The sequence below is a fragment of the Patiria miniata genome, unplaced genomic scaffold (assembly GCF_015706575.1).
Source record: "Patiria miniata isolate m_02_andy unplaced genomic scaffold, ASM1570657v1 HiC_scaffold_3, whole genome shotgun sequence".
In the NCBI taxonomy this organism is placed as follows: domain Eukaryota; kingdom Metazoa; phylum Echinodermata; class Asteroidea; order Valvatida; family Asterinidae; genus Patiria; species Patiria miniata.
The window spans coordinates 39767757-39784221 of NW_024037069.1; the positions used below are offsets into that span (position 1 = coordinate 39767757).

The following is a 16465-nucleotide window of genomic DNA, read 5'->3' on the forward strand; positions in this document are numbered from 1 at the left end:
TAATAACGCATCAACTACACGTGTAGTTGATACTTTTTAAATTTAGAACGTATAGGTGACTACATTTTCTGCATTTTCCCCTTTTTTTCCTTGTAGCGCCCCCAATCGACATTGCAATAAAAATGTGAGGTCGTGGGTGGGTGAGAATTTTAAGTGAGAAAATGGGTGACAAACAGGGCGAGGAAGATGGAAAGCAACAGGAAAAGAGACTTTTCACCATACCCAGTGCAAAAGATATCGCCAGGTTAGAGCATGGAAAATCAAAGGTAGGCCCTCAACCTATTTTTTTGGTCAAAATGTAGCTGACACGGTCACACGGTACGGCTAGCTAGCACCCGTTTTGATAACACGACACACACAAAATGTGATTTGGACTTGGAGTTGGAGGGTGTGACTGGGGGGGGGGGGGGGGGTCCGGGCGCAAGCATATTAGAGATTTGGTAGCCTCTAAACCTATAAAAAGTATGCCAATCTGAAGCTGAGATTCTAATTGTGTGATTGAATGTTTAAAACAACAATTTGAACAACATCTTGATCATGTTGATATAAAATTTATCATTTCAGTTTCTGGTTCTCATCAAAACTGCATTTTTTTTTGGTCTTTGCGAGGTCACACCCATATGCACCGTGGCAATACTCAGCTAAAATAATATCTTCATCAATCACAGCTCTGAAGTTCCTTCTTTCTCATCATCATTTCTAATAAGCATTCTTATTGGCTGATTTTCTAATTTTTGTGAGCCCGGAAAGAGACCCTTTTTAAGCCTAGTTAATACCATTGTTTACATTGTATTTAAAAAGCATTATTTCTTATGATTTTTCAACAAGACATGAAAAATAAAACAATTTGAAGATGATATATAGTAAAGAAACAAAAAGAACAATAAAAAATGGAAGTCAAGCCTCTGTCCTTTAATTTACACAAACAAATTTATTCATCACAATTTCTATACTACGGATATCGACCAGTATTGCAGTAACTCGAATTGCATTAGTCACGGCTTTGTCTGGAGACTTGTGTTTTAAATATTGACAACCTCGGTCATTGTATTTCATCTTTCATTTTGTTTTTTTCTGTTGTTTCATACAGGTGAAGTCGTACTTCAAAAGCCAGTTTGGAAAGAAACCCACCACTGCGCAGTCCAAGGACCAAGCAACCTCCAGCAATCGAACCAATGCAAGTTCCAGCTCCGCATCAACACTAAGAAATCAGCCAAATTCCAAAGTAGCATCCACTTCATCGGACAGTAGAATCCCTAATGTTACCAGCACAGCAACAGTTGAAAGAACCAGTAGAACTGTTGGTGATGCTGGCACTAATGGAAGGACTAGTGGCCTGTCTACTGCAAGTGACCTTAAGGTCGGCGCCTCATCTGCATATCCTGGTACAGAACCGAGTACCTGCGGTATGCCCGACGGGGCCGGGGTTGGAACGAAAAGGAAAATAGGATCGGCATTCGCTGATAAGTTTTCTGCATTGAGGGAAGGAGCGGACTATGAGGAGCCGCAGCTGAAGAGGTTAGTACCAGGGGGAAATTCCATGTACCGGCTAAATGCAGAAACTTGCTAAGAACAGGTAATAATTGCTTAGCAAAGACTGGTTACCAGCCAAAATGACATGTGATTGATATTGCTTGTAACTGGTTCTCTGCTGATTCCTGCTTCCTGCTGATTCCTGCAATATTACTAGACTGGGACCTTGAATGCATAAAAACATGCAAAACAAAATCAGACAAACTTTACTCGCTCTTTATTTGGAAAGATTCCCATATCTGGCCATCACTAATTTTTCCCTTCAGTGACAGCCATCAGAAAGTGATAATACGTCGTAAAAAGTCAAATTTAACAGGGAAAATATTGAAGTATTTACTGAGAAAACACTTAGAAACTTTCAGAGCCGTCTGAAACGGTTTGTACACATGGTGAAAGTGATGGCCAGATATGGGAATCTTTCCCTTTATTTTTAGCCAACAAAAGTTCTCCACAATTTTCATGGGGCAAAGACAAGGTCCTCATTATTTCAGGACTTTCGGCAGATTCTTGGGAACTATGCCAAATTTGTCATTATGGTCAAGATTTCTGACTAAACAAGCTAGTGTGTCACATCTGTAGTGACCTCACTTTTGACCTCAATGAATGAACTGTACTGAAGAGGATTGATGTAATCATATGTTTACTGCCTTGAATCCAGTCTAACCGTTCAACTAATAAAAATTTGTCTTAATTGCTTTTTTTTTCTTCCAAAAAAAAAATGCAGAGCAGCAGTCTCGACTGCAGTAGTTGCAGCACCCATCGCGACAAGCGCTAAGGCACCGTCGGGAGCAAATACCATCGTCGTCAACACAAGACAGGTAGGTGTCATCAGGTGCACCAAGAAGTGACAAATACAATTCTGGTTTGAAATGCCACAGAGTGAGAGATCATCAGTAGACATTTTACACGCGGTACATCACTTTGTGGTGCAGCAACTATCCTAGACTGGGACCTTAAGTGCTCAAAACGATGCAAAAGAAGATCAGGCCCACTTTACTCACTCTTCAGCCAGCAAATTTCTCCAAAACTTTAGTTGGGCAAAGAAAAGGGCCTCAGTATTTCACCAACCAAGTTTGAAGACTCAATTCAATTTTTAAAGGAGACATTTCTACAATATTTGGCAGTGGCTTGCACATGAGAGGGAAGTCAAGTGATTTCAAAATGAGGCTAAAGACTAGACTTGTACATGTCCATCTATGGTCCAACTGTTTGACAAGACTGACTTCTTCATTCAATGTCATTAGTCTGGTGCCTGACTATGGAGAAATGTGTAGAAATAGTGACCTAGTACCCGACATCCTAGATATTTTTGTGGCACAGTCACTTGACAGTTGATTGATGCAGCACTGAAGTGTTGTTGGACTGGTTGTTTCAGATGTCAGTCTATTTTCTTGTATTGCATGTTTTCAGTACCTTAAGTTTTGGGACTCTCATAGTCATACACAGTATTGAGAGTCCCAAATTTTCGGACTACATTTATTTATGATACCATGCGTCATGGTGCAAGTGACAATGTGGACAGAACTACAAGAAACTTCTTGTAAGGAAGTTTTTAGCTTTTATGTTCGTCGACTTGATTTGGGAAGTATTGCGTGTGATATTTTGCTATTTTGCACCTATCCATCGAAGAGTGGTGACGATGACTTCACTATCACTAATTCTCAATCAGGTTTGATTTCTTTGTCATTGTTTTCCAGAAAGGGAATCCCATTCTTAAGCACATCCGAAATATCCCTTGGGAGTTTGGGGACATCGTCCCTGACTATGTCATGGGAAGGACTGCCTGTGCATTGTATTTAAGGTAAGAATAGTTGACTTAATCCTAACATTCCCCATCCAGTCAAACTCCAACACCAGGGTTTGTTGGAATCTGTTGGAATGAGTACTGCACAATACTGGTTATGCTTTACATGGGGTATCAGGCATACCACCATAATCAGAGTCCAACAGTTTGGGTGTTGAGTTTACCATATGGTGTTGGAATTTGCAGGAGTGAGGAAGGTTCCTAGTCAATCTTTCTAGGGTGTTAGGGTTAATGTAGCCTTTGGCATATACATGTATAGTGCAATTTCAGTGATGTAGCTTCACGCACTGAATGTCTTTTCAGCTCAACAATGTGGGACTCATGGAAAGTGTGTTTTTAGAGTCCCAAAATTTACATTCTCTTGCCATCAAATTACTGTATGGTCCAGAGTTTCAAAACATTAGACATGTGCCAGTCTAGTCTTATCCTTCAGTCTCGCTGCACGTTTCTGCACATTGGTTGGATTAATTTTGTTTGTTCAAGTTTTCACTAAAAAAAAACATGGGCTGAAATTACACTTATTCGATTTTGTGCATTGTGGATGCTTCTTGGGACTTGCAAATCATTACATGGATACTGATTATTAATTTCGATTCAATTTATATTTTTTTCTCTCGGAAGCTTGAGATATCACCACCTGAATCCCAACTACATCCATGACAGACTGAAGGACCTCGGTCACCAGTACGAACTCAGGGTGCTGCTTGTACAGGTCGATGTGGTGAGTTGCTAGACGTGGTGTGTTGTAGTCCATCACAAGGCCTGTCGTAGCTGCTGAATTACTAGTCAAAAAGCCCAGTCACAAATTAAAGTTGTTTTTTTTTCAAATTTGTCTGTGGTCTGTCAATTCTAGAAAGATCCTCACCACTCTGTGAAGGAGCTGGCTCGTATGGCCTTACTGGCGGATTGCACTCTCATACTTGCATGGAGGTAACTTCACTCAGTTGTCACTTTATTTGTAATACAAAATTAACATTTTTACCTGGTTTTTTAAAATTATTTTATGCATGTATGGAAGTTGTGGAACAATAACAGTGTCATGTTCTGCATTTTAAAATTCTTGCATGGGCCCCACAAAATTTGAATAAAGAATGGCCAATTACAGAAAAAAACAGATTCGAAAATAGTCTGATAATTCTTGTTTCATGTACGTTCTTGACTGTAGTGCGGAGGAGGCAGGCCGATACTTAGAAACCTACAAGTCATATGAGAACAAGTCTGCAGACGCACTGAAGGAAAAGATAGAAACGGATTATCTATCAAAGGTAAGGTCGGAATAAAGTTACACTGGTGCTTAACTCAACCCTTGCTCCCTGAGTTGTCAGGCATGTTTTTGCTAAGCAAGTTTGACTACTAAGCAGAAATCAGCAGGGAACCAGTCACAGCAACATACAATCACCAGATATTTTGGCTGGTAACCAGAATGTACTAAGCAAATCTTTTGTGTACTCAGCAGATATACATGAGTAGCAGTTATGAGTCCCCCTCTCATGAGCTTTCACAGTGTTTGTAATCTTATTGCACTAAAAAGGGATGAAACCTATTCCATTAACTATAACTCTCACAGATCCTTTCAAAGTTTACCGGAAGATCTTTCCGAGATTTTGCAAAATTGAGGAAGGTGCAGCCCAGTCACTGTTACTTCACTCATCTATCTGTACTGCCTCACAGTCCCCTGGTTGTTACTCCTTATACCACCCCAGGGCTCTCTGGTATCATGAATTCATCACGGATTAAACACAGTGTAGTACAATGTAATACGTATGCTAATGGGAATGGGTCCATGATAACCCCTTGAAAGTTGAAGTACTATGAATGTGCCTTTGGTTTCATGATAAGTGGAGGAGTTTTGAGGATTCAGGAAGGTTTCTGGCAACTACGTGGGATGTTAAAAGTTTCTATAACTTGTCCATTTTCCTCTACAATTATTACCAAGGTGACAGATGTTCTGAGCACAGTCAGATCAGTTAACAAAACGGATGTTGTCACTCTGGTCTCAACATTTGGGGTGAGTATTTATGTGCAGATACACAATAGGCAAACTACACTATCAGCAGCCATATATTATTGGTTGGCAGAGTGTGTACAGTAGAGAAGGATTTGTGTGAGAAATATGTGTAAAGAGATAAAGTTAGTTTTGAATGATGAATTTATTTTCTGCGGCTACTGCAACCTATCACTATTTATAAGATGGAATTGTTACGCAATCAAGCACGCATTGCGCAGTGTTGAAAATGTTCCAAACACGCGCTTTGTTGCTCGAAATGTGTTCGAAATACGACGCAGCCGATGCGCAATGTGCAAGTTGATGCTCAAAATGCCAATGCACATGGCTGGTCTGTAGGAAATGACGTCATTTGAGAGAGACATATTGGGTTTTGCCCTCACCAACATAAACATGGTTCATTCACTCAGTGTTGTCTGAGATCTTTCCAAGAAAGTTTCACAAGCTTTCTTATGTGGGACTCGAACCCACCACCTCCTGCTAAGTTAGTTTTATTTACATTTTTTCCTCAGACATTTGACAAGATCCTTGCAGCATCGAAAGAGGACCTGTACCTGTGCCCTGGATTTGGACCGCAGAAAGTAAGGAAGGTTCTTGGAGGAAGTTTGATTTATTTTGGAATAAAGATTTGATGTGGTTGGTCTTTGATTAATTTGTTTTATTTAATAAGTCTTCAAGACAGCTCTGGCCCTGTGAAGATCCTGCAAAAGTGTTGTAGTCAAGTGCCTCATAAGTCAAGTCACTACGTACATGTATTCAGATAAACTGTGATAAAGACAATCTTTAGTTATTGTTCATCCGGTGTTAATTGTGACTTGTAAAATGGTCGCATTGCGGCAGCAACAAATTATTTACAAATGTAAAGGGTCCACGAAGAGACTTTTTCTTAGGAACACATTTTGTGTAACTTCTTACTCCTCTTAAATGTGTGAAACTATTTGACATCCCTTTTTGGTTAATTGTATTGAAAAGTGCACTTATTTGGACAATTAAAACTGTCCATGCTTTTCCAGACAACGAGGGTGCTGTTGCTGTGATGTCATTTCAGGAAGACACTGTTCAGTTTATAGGTTTTCTGTTCAAATTATGAATCCCAAAATTAGCTCAATGAAAACATTTGTAAGAAAAGTTTGCTCATTGATGACACATTTGACACAACGATTCACCAAAGAAAGGAAAATCTACAGCAGCAAAGTATTCAAACTTTTGGCACTTAATTGTACAAAAATAGGTGGAACATTGGGGTTTCTCTGAAGTGACATCACAATTTTGCTCGTCAATACGAAATTCGCATTAGCATCAAAATAAAAAAGGGCAGCAAAATACCCTTGAAAATTGCAAAATGAAAATTGCGTTTAATGGGACACAAGGTGCATTTTCAAGGATTGCATTAAAAAAAAATATGCATTACACAGGCCCTTTGGCTAACAATTAATTGCTTTCTGTTTCTAGGCACAGAGGTTGTACGATGTCCTTCACGAGCCCTTTTTGAAGACGACCAGGATTGAACGGAAGACTGCCACCAAAGATACTGCAGCCGCTACAACAAAAGCTGAAGTGCCAGCAACATCAGAACCAGATTGATAAAACAGTAAAATTGTTCAAAATAAACAATTTCAATACATTGTTATACTTTTTATTGGGAATTTGGTTTTCCTGTATTGGTAGAAAATAGCTTCAACTCCACTAGAGGGAAACCCAACTAAGCAGTACGCAAGCTTTGTAAAAACACCACGCTTGATTGGAAATGTTCAATCTCAATGCAACCATTCCAGTGAGAATACTTCGTGACATGTATGTAACTGATTTTGGCCATTTAATTGTCCATTTGGATAAAACTGCAAATAAACTGTGGCTGAGGATATTTTTTCTCTCTTTTAATCCTTTCTGTATTCCTTACGTCTGAATAATAATGGAATGTTTTTGTTTGAGCACCTGACAGCTGAACAACATGTGCTTTGAGTCTGTAAGCTTCTATTTGGAGGGGGAGGGGTCATTCTCAATGTAGTTAATCATAAATTGATTTCCTCTAAATATTTTGACTGTCTGAAAACTCAAATAATAGAATTTTTTTATTCGTATCTTGTTCATTTAATCAGAAATTTAAAGATCAGAATGTCCGTCAACACTTGCAGGATCCATTTTAGACATTTCAGGTAGATTTGATAAATGTATAAACAGACTGAGATTATTTGAAGTATCATCCAGAGTGAAGCTGGAAAATAAAATATTTTATGAAAAGCATTCACATTGAATGACATCTTGGTGACTTAATTGTTCAAAAAAATAAACTGTCTATGTCTTAAGAAATTGAAACTTTCTCTAATGATGCCTTCAAACCTTCAGTCTCGCTTGTTAACATCCCAGTCTTGACATCCGAGTTGCTCCCATGATCAGTTCTATCAAGGACATTCTCATTTGGGCTTTCGGTTCTTACTTCTCCATCTAAGCTTTCCGTTTCAACTTTGTTCAAGTCACAAGCACCAGAGCTTTTCTTCTCATCATGTGCACTGGTTACCATATCTTGAGTTCTGCAGGTGTTCTTTGCATCGGAACTTTCTCCAACTGGGAGCGAGCTTTCAGCGGAACAGTCTCTCTGAGGCACTTTGTGTGTCTTCTCAGTTGCATCATCTGATGCTTCTGCTTGATTCTTTTCTTCCGAATCTTCACTGTCATCTTCATCATCTTCTCCACCATCTTCATCATCTATTGCATCCTGGCTGTCAGTTGCAACACCTGAAGCCTCTCCTCTAAGCATCTCATCTTTCACATCATTATCCTCATCATTGTCATTGACATCATCTTTGCTTTCCTGAACATCTTCTTCATCCCCGCTTTCATTTTCATCATCCTCATCATCACTGTCGTCATCATCTAAGTCGGGCATGTCGTACTGCGGCTGCCGGTTCAGGTTGCATGTTTCCTGCTCCATGTCGATATTCATCAGATCTAGAGGAGAGAGTCAGAAGGGAATAGAAAAATCTAAAAGTCAATGGAGTTTCAAATTTATCTTTTGTTGTATAGATGTAAATGATTTCTGTTGCCTGCATAATGGTGCTGGCCCCACTGTCTTTGTAAGAGAACTTTTGTAAGAGAACTTTTGTTATGAAGAGAGTTGCAACAGCCCTAACATTATGATGTCGTATTTTTTTTATGGGGATGAGGGTACGTCATCCCCAGCTAGCTCCAGAAGAAAGCACACATATAAACAGACAGTGACACCATTACCTCTCGCGATATTACTGATTACATTGTAATTAAAGACAAACAAATTTCACCCAAACTATACTAGGGGGATCAGGTTGGCGTAGCGGGACTTTCCTTGCCTTTCACTGCTGTGACCCGAGTTCGAATCCCGCCTGGGCCAACGTGTGGATTGGGTTTTCAGTCCCTGCCTGATTCCGTGGGTTTTTCCTAGAATATCATTCTCGGGATTTCCTCCCACCACTAAAAATGTAATTTCCTTCCTCATATTCTGCCAAGGAACCCCACTGAAAATAAGTCGAAAGAGTTTCGTGGGCTGTTCCGGCCAATTGCCGAATAAATAAATCTTGAAGACCACTGCAGGCTTTTGCAGCATCTTGATAGATTCGGGTCTGCAGCCAAGCCATGCAAGGCACCATTACTTCAAACAAGACTTGCTGCTGCAATGTTATGTGATGAACAAAGAATGTTCCATTAGGTTACCCTATACATGTTTAGTTAAATTTGTTTCCCCTGGGACTTATGGCTAATGGTGCTAGTGCCCTATCAGTCTCCCCACAGTTTGACTGGGTTTAGACATTGCATCAGTTGCATCACTTGAGAAGGGAGAAGACATTAAGAGCGCCCTCTGTTGGCAAGCACTTCCCAGGCTGAAGCCGAATTAGTCATCCTAATGAGACATGTCCTGATTTGAACTAGAAAAAAGTGCACGGCAGGGAGTTTGTCTGAAGCAATGATGAGTTACATCTGCATGCAGCTGTAAACGCATGCACTTGTTCCTGACGTTTGTTGGAGTTGTGCCAATGCGTTGCGTGTGGGCTGCGTGGTAACGTTTTAAAAATAGATACGCTGCGAGCTGTTGGAACCAATAAAGTGAACAAGGATGATGCACTCTGCTTACTGACTAGATTGACCTGAATAAAAAACAAATTAGAGGGCCTATGCTGTTCTGATTACGGCAGGACCTTTGCCCAAGGGTCTATTGGAACTATGGTGAATTCGTTTTAACTTTTTCAAGATATCGCATAATTTTGATGACAGGAATGTAATTTGTGACAAGTATACAGTCTTCACAGATATCAAATTTTCCATTCACAATTTACACCATTTATGGAACAATCTAAAGACAATTTTTTTCAGAGTAAACCTCTATTCTATGCGTGTATAAATAGCAACAACTACATGTACATTAATTATAGTAGCAAAAGGCTACAATGTAGTTCATGCTTTAAGGGAATGTAAAGCAAGTTCGATGAATACACTTTTGGCAAATTTGGTGAATACTTGCTAAGATGTCACAAATTCACGTGTCAGGCATACAACTGGGAATTTAGAAAAAACGAGGAAATTCCAAACCACACAGGACTTTGTACAGTATTTTTCAATTTGTAATGGCATTCATGAGAAGTAAAAAACGAGGAAATCAGTGGATCCGAGGAAAAGTTGCATTCCTGATGTGTGCTTTTGCTTTCGCGCCCGCATTTGCTTTTGCATTCACACACTGCAGGGATGTGGTCCAGTCCAGTCACAAGTCCAGTCGCGAGTCCATTCACAAGTCCAGTCGCAAGTCCAGTCGCAAGTCCAGTCGCAAGTCCAGTCGCAAGTCCAGTCGCAAGTCCAGTCGCAAGTCCAGTCTCCAGCTCAGTCACAAGCTCAGTCACAAGCTCAGTCACAAGACACAGTGGATGAACAATAACAAAAGAAATGCCTTTGTAAAAGCTCATTTGAATAGCTTGGGAGTTGAATTAAGACTGACGTGATGGATTTGCAAGGACTTGCAGGGACTTGTGATGAACTTATGATAGCACAGAGCATGAACTGGCCTTTATACAGGGTTATTCAAACATTTTTCTGTTAGATTTTGACATGGAGTCACCCAAGCCTGGTACAACATGAAGGTCAGTTATTTTAAGAATTCTTCTATCATCAGATAAAAAAGAAGAAGCAACTGCCACATTGGCGTCAATCTTGGAATGATGCAAACGCTGTCTGACAGAATTGCATACGGACCATTTCCTGAATGAATCACAAATTTACATCATGTGTAATGCCTGCAAGGCTATTTTTAAGCTGTGGCAACCATGCATGGTCGAAGGTAATTAAAGGAGACCTAGTTTGAGAATCTCCGCAACTTCCGTAAACCACAAACATAGAATGGCAACCAGCTGGTGGAATGGCAATTGTCCAAGCGAAGTTTTTTTACAATGGGATCTTCAATTAAAGGGGTTTTTTTTCTAGCTGAGATGGCTCATAAATTTTAAGGTCAGTTGGTAAAATTTTCTGTTGGCTATTTTTGCAGTTTTTACAAATACACAGGGTGACAAATTAAACAAAAAGCCCATGAAATTCAAACAGTAGCATATGTGCAAAATAATGCATAACATGTTGAATGATTAAGTAGAAGTCTTCACAGAGGTTTGTTGTCCATTTGTACTTCAGCTGATGCTGACAATTTCATGCATTCACATAACAAAATGATTTCCCGAAAAAAGAAAGAAATTTATGTGTTTAGTTGTTAAGTTAAAATTAAAAGTCATCCAAATAAATGTTCGTTCTTCTATTAAATTTCAAATGTCTACTCCGTACAAACGTAATTTCTGGGCATGTCCAAATTGTTTCCAATGTCGTTGAAATTTTACAAATAAGGACAGCTTAGACTACTTAAGTTTTCACAAGATTGTGTGTGCCCCTTTAAGGCCCAATCTTTACTAATCAATATTTCCGGTGATAGGGCCCCACTGTGGCCAGTGCGTTCCATACCGAGGGTGTTTATACATGTATATGGGGCATTTGTTAAAGGTACCGCCTGACTTGAAGGTGAACAGCAGTAAGACATGTGTGCCTGCTGGCCTGAGTGCACTGGTCATCTTCAAACCACAAGCCTGTTTTAAGTCTCTGAACTCCCAAGAGTTTCATCCCACTTTTTGAACATCATGGAGTGATTTAACCGGATGGCGCTTCAAGCTTTTTACGATGTGCAGGTAAGAAAAATCATTTTTAAACAAATTTGTTTGTCAAATGAAGGTCCAAATTTATAATAATAATCAGTCTCTTTTTTTAAAATGATCATGGATTATTTTGTCTGAGCTTAATTCACTATTTCTCATTGCCTTTTTCTTTTTGGTGGGAATGCTCCTGAGCAAATATTACCAAAAAATCCCACTTAAAATGTTCTGGTTTGTCTTTTGCTCTAGATTGTTCAAATCAAGAGAACATGCTCCAGCCCTCATTAAAAAATAAACAAATAAATCATTTATGTACCTTGTACATGTTTTTTAGAAGCACTACACCACTTTGCACTCTCTTTCCCCCAAAATTGTTCTCATTTACATGTAGATGTATATTCTGATTGTCAAGAATGCATTACATTAATAATGAAGTTTTATATTTGAATCCTGCTCTTAATGCAACATTTGAAAATTGTTTCATCTGTTACTTGTCATGGACCAAATTTTTGCGTGTGCCATGTTTTGAGCTTGTAATTTCCCATGTATCTTATGTTACAAATATGAGAAATTGAATTTGAATATTTTTTGGGCTGCCACACCCAAAAAATAATGACAAACCACTTAATTGCGTTAACCCTGACTCCCTACTGAGTTTTACTAAATTGGGGATGGATTTTGATGGAGTTGGGAAGGTTAGGGTTATACCCTAACCCCTAGGTATTTTTCCTAAGAACCATCCTCAATCCTCCAAAATCCTCCAAACTTTTGCACTTATGTTCAAATGAAGGATACCCAGCGCCTCAATCCTTCAAAATGGTCAGACAGTCCTGCCTCAAAAATGCATTCATCCACAGTCCTCCAAAATCCTCCTCTTCTTAAAACACCATTCATCCTTAATCCTCCAAATCTTCATGTTTCTCAAACACCATTCATCCTCAAACCTCCAAAATCCTCATGTTTCTCAAACACCATTCATCCTCAATTCTCCAAAAGCCTAATTTTTTCAAACACCATTCATCCTCAATCCTCCAAAATCCTCCGAAACTACCATGAGGATTTTGGAGGATTGAGGAATGTTCACTTTATTAATTACAAAGTACCCAACAACAATAAAGCTCACTCTAATAAGGTACAGAACATGGAGAGGGCTAGGGTGTACCAGCACCTCTACATGGTACGTAATCACCTGTGGTTGCTCTGAGTGCATCTTCCTGTTCTAGTTTCACCATCCATGCCTTCTGTGCTTCCACCACCTCAGTGCCGTTCTTGCAGGCCGCGTAGCTCTCTAAGACATCTTTGTTCAGCTGGTAGAAACCTGGTCCCCACTTGAACCTCTTCAACAGCTGCAGGCCATACTCAGGGAGACCTGAAAGCGAAAGCATAATTGAGTCATTCTGTCTAAAAAAAATTACATAAAAGGCATCAAAGAGAATTAAATGAAGGCCACATAATATGTTACACAAAAGTGACAGCGTTAGGACATCAGCAGTTTCCGTCTCGAAACAGCTGTTTTAGTTTTGTCCCAATCATTACCCTAATAAATTGGTCACGTTTCCAATTTGTTAACAGCATAAATCAAATCTCCAGTAAGTAAGATTGATCGGCTGAGCTCATCACCTATTTTTAGTCACAAAGTGCAATTTACTGACTGTGCACTGAGACGACATTTTTCTGAACAAAACAAAGCAAATAAAGCAACCTGCCTCACCGACTATGTAGAAAGTTGCAGCGAAAGCCTCCACACAGGAGAGTTTGCAGGGCCTGCCGTAGTTGATGGGATTTGCGGCCACCAAGTAGGGGAGGAGTCGTGGCTGACCACCCCTCATCTTGTCAAACGGTGTCTGCTCTAGCATGGCCCAGGAGCAGTCAATCACTGCAATGCCTTTGGCCTCAACAATATGCCTATTTTACAAAGAAGATAAAGTCATACATTACACAAATATCAAGAAAGCTAACAAAAAAGGGAGCTGGAGTATTTTTAAAGAAGAATCTTAAAGGTATTACATGTATACCACATTTGCTTTTGCTGTAATTTTCAGAAACGGATGGTTTTGGGGGTCAGTATATATAGCATATAATTATTGTTACACTGACCTGTTTAAAGTTTCGTGTTCATTCACGCTGGAAAACCAAGAAAACAAATACTGTTCTTGTAGTCTGGTTCTCTGACCCTACTTCAGATCATATGGAGCATAGACATCAGGGAACTGTCAGGTCAGGGAACCAGACTAGCTTGCTTGCATCCATTCACGGATGTGTAACCGACTGCGCCCAAAATGTGGACTTAAAGTTTGGTAATAAATTTGGGGCAGTATTTGAAAAAAAGTAAGTTTTGTTCTAATGATGGTCAGTCGACCATCGCTTGGAAATTGATACAAAAATTAAATTTTTCTTAAAAATGACAGCATACCAGGTGCCATGATTTCACAGGATGCTTGAGACTTTTATTCCCTTACAATTTTGAAACTGTTTTTTTTATAAAGAATATTTGTTGAGTGTACTCTCATACACAGTATTGAGAGTTCAAAATGTCCCGACTAGTATCTGTAGCTTCACAGCTTCACAAGTACCGGTACCTCCTTCTGTGCTGTTTGGTTACGAAATTCAATTGATAAGAGAAAGATTTATGTCGGCACCTGTCCTGTGGTGAGATACAGTGGGTTCCCATGGGGGACAGGATGATCCCGTTAAAGCGCTGGGCCAGCCGCAGGGTCCTGATCAGCCCCTTCCTTGCCAGCTTGCGGCCAGTGCACTTCTTGGGATCGCAGTGCTGTAGATCCCACATGGCCAGCGGGCAGGGGATCTTCCATGGATCCTCCTCTTCCTCCTCCATCTCCTGTGGGCGGGAGGGGCCTTGTGATGATTCTGAGGTATTAAGAGAAGTTTTACAGTCTTGTCAAGGATTCTAGAAGAGATTTCCCAGGCAAGCCTTTCTAAAAAAAAACCACCTATTTGCCTGTAAAACAAGTTTGGAATGCCTCAAAAAAAGCAAACCCTCAGTTGTTGATCTGTACATGTAATCATGGAAGAAAAATGACTTTTGAACAAAACTCAATTTACAATTCATTCCTTTGTTTTGGTATTTTAGCAAAGTTTGATAGACGTATGAAAACTCTAGCTGTTGATCAGGGACTGATCGTTTTAAGTTACGATGTTTAACCGTGAACCAGTCCCACATATTTTTCTGCTCTGGTGCCGACACTTCCTCTGCACATGTGCACCATAACAAGTACATGTATGCATTATTTAGGCCCCCTTTAAGATAATAACGTACTGTACCAGTCCAACCCGAGCAAACGTGTAGCCTGATGGATAAGGCATTGGACTGACAGCCCTGTGACCTGAGTTCGAGACACTGCCGATCACGCCATTTTCAATTAATAAAAAAAAATTCCCCACAGTAAGACTATTAGAACTTCCTTTATTATTTTAAATCAAATTCTACATTTAATTGCAGAATATTTCATCTCAATTGATTCGTGCCTCCAGAGGATTTTTTTAAAAGGGAAATAAAGTCTGAAATTGTTATAGTTCTGATTCTCGTCTTTTGAACATGTTGAATACAAAGTTACAACGACCATGTAAGCACGGAACCTGAGGAAGATTCGTCACAGTAAAAATGTCTAAGTCTCAAAATGATTCACTGCACATGCTCATCAGTGCAGTACTGGTATTACAGCGAAAGCAATTGGCAACCAGTTCACAGTAAAATATACACTACCTTTAGGTAATGCTTCCGTTGAAAGATCACACATTATTTTAACACGGATGTAATTTGTATGAGAATTTCGTTTTCAGATTGCCACACACAACCATGTTGTATGATTATAATGACCAAACATGCCAATTGAGTAAAACAATTTTAACAAATTACTATTACTTCAGAAACTGTGTGTTCATAAATCATGAATCTGTGAATAGATTGGGTTAATAATCTTGGCAATCTTGCAAGGCCAAAGATTTAGATACCCTGTTGACTATCCCTCGCATATCTTTCAAATTTGTGGACATGACGTTGGCTTTTGCCCCCTGAAGCACGACTCTTTCCTCCTTTCCCTCGGTTCCTTCCCATTTCTCCTGAAAAAGTGAAAGCGAAAAAGAAATTAAAAGTAAAACAAGAATTAAAACAACAAAACAAAAATAGAAAAAATAAAACAAATTCAATGAAATTTAATGTATACATTAACTAACACAACAGTTTTGTTTAGATTTCATTTCAAGAAGTGACTCCCCCCTTTTCCAACTTGACCACGCCCCTGCCTCGTGATATCGCATGATAATCGCTTATGTCATGATCGTCATATATTAAAATCTGCTTTCAGGGTAAACAAGTCCTATTCTGAGGTATGCTTGAATACGAAATTGAAGGAAACACAATTTCCTTTCAGATAATTTCACTTGAGCAATACTGTTAGCACTTACAATAGGATTTAAAGCGAAAAATGTGCACTGGCTGAACTCGAAATCATTCGTGTTATGGGCGCTGCCATGTTGGTTTCCGCTGCATTGTGGGAAATATTGACCGGATATCGCGCGAGAAACTGCGGGTGTTGAGCCAGAATCTCGTGACTTATCAATCAGCAAGGAGAAAGCAGACGACTGCGATGGCACCGCCTCCCCCTCCGGCCCCGCCACCTCCCCCACTGGGGGATTTGGATGAGTTTTTGTCAAATGGCTTTGATGGACAACCTCAAAATGAAGGGGTGAGAATTTAGGCTGTCGATCAGCGGCACCCGATCGGTCAAAATGAGTGAATTTGAGGAGTCTATCAATCAAGTTGCATGTAGAGTTTTGCACCTGTCTGCCAGCTGTGGCCTTTCACCATTGTTCACTCATCATGCTCATCGAGTCGTCACACTGATCTTGACATTGTCATCTGATTGAATACTGCATTGCAGTTGCATGAATTACCATACAATGATGTATTGTGTACATAAATTACACTTCTTAGTTCTAGAGGTTTCTAGAGTG

At 39.7% G+C, this 16465-nt stretch overlaps 3 protein-coding genes across 8 annotated transcripts in view; 2 read left to right on the forward strand and 1 right to left on the reverse strand.

Annotated features, from left to right (window-relative positions):
* The first annotated feature begins 109 nt into the window (after positions 1-109).
* Positions 110-6959, forward strand: LOC119738686 (mating-type switching protein swi10-like). The gene is made up of 10 exons (XM_038213608.1): positions 110-266; positions 1091-1518; positions 2258-2351; positions 3231-3334; positions 3959-4058; positions 4191-4267; positions 4503-4602; positions 5274-5345; positions 5855-5923; positions 6795-6959. Exons 1-10 carry the CDS (start codon positions 162-164, stop codon positions 6924-6926), a joined length of 1281 nt encoding a protein of 426 aa, XP_038069536.1. The 5' UTR covers positions 110-161; the 3' UTR covers positions 6927-6959.
* A 57-nt stretch (positions 6960-7016) lies between these two features.
* Positions 7017-16113, reverse strand: LOC119738685 (18S rRNA aminocarboxypropyltransferase-like). 2 transcript variants are annotated; one of them, XM_038213607.1, is made up of 6 exons: positions 16018-16113; positions 15464-15571; positions 14131-14359; positions 13203-13396; positions 12681-12860; positions 7017-8291 (listed from the first exon to the last, which is right to left on the reverse strand). In XM_038213607.1, the coding sequence occupies exons 2-6, from the start codon at positions 15564-15566 to the stop codon at positions 7645-7647; spliced, it is 1353 nt and encodes a 450-aa protein (XP_038069535.1). In that variant the 5' UTR covers positions 15567-15571; positions 16018-16113; the 3' UTR covers positions 7017-7644. The 2 variants fall into 2 exon arrangements, with proteins under 2 accessions (XP_038069535.1, XP_038069534.1); XM_038213606.1 differs by having other exon boundaries at positions 15917-16045.
* Positions 16075-16465, forward strand: part of LOC119738683 (WASH complex subunit 2-like) — a 66701-nt gene continuing 66310 nt past the window's right edge. For all 5 annotated transcript variants that reach the window (XM_038213603.1, XM_038213601.1, XM_038213605.1 and 2 more), the window contains exon 1: positions 16075-16197. In XM_038213603.1, the coding sequence (XP_038069531.1) occupies positions 16099-16197 (99 nt within the window). In that variant the 5' untranslated portion in view covers positions 16075-16098. The remainder of the gene's footprint in view (positions 16198-16465) is intronic.

What these genes read in the sequence shown, in the direction of transcription:
- LOC119738686 (XM_038213608.1), top strand. Translation starts at nt 162, where the DNA reads ATGGGTGACAAACAGGGCGAGGAAGATGGAAAGCAACAGGAAAAGAGA. An exon ending in TAGAGCATGGAAAATCAAAG is followed by an intron (nt 267 to 1,090) that starts GTAGGCCCTCAA and finishes TGTTTCATACAG; the next exon opens with GTGAAGTCGTACTTCAAAAG. An exon ending in GAGGAGCCGCAGCTGAAGAG is followed by an intron (nt 1,519 to 2,257) that starts GTTAGTACCAGG and finishes AAAAAAATGCAG; the next exon opens with AGCAGCAGTCTCGACTGCAG.
- LOC119738685 (XM_038213607.1), bottom strand. Translation starts at nt 15,566, where the DNA reads ATGGGAAGGAACCGAGGGAAAGGAGGAAAGAGTCGTGCTTCAGGGGGC. An exon ending in TGCGAGGGATAGTCAACAGG is followed by an intron (nt 14,360 to 15,463) that starts GTATCTAAATCT and finishes TTAATACCTCAG; the next exon opens with AATCATCACAAGGCCCCTCC. An exon ending in TGCAACTTTCTACATAGTCG is followed by an intron (nt 12,861 to 13,202) that starts GTGAGGCAGGTT and finishes TTTCGCTTTCAG; the next exon opens with GTCTCCCTGAGTATGGCCTG.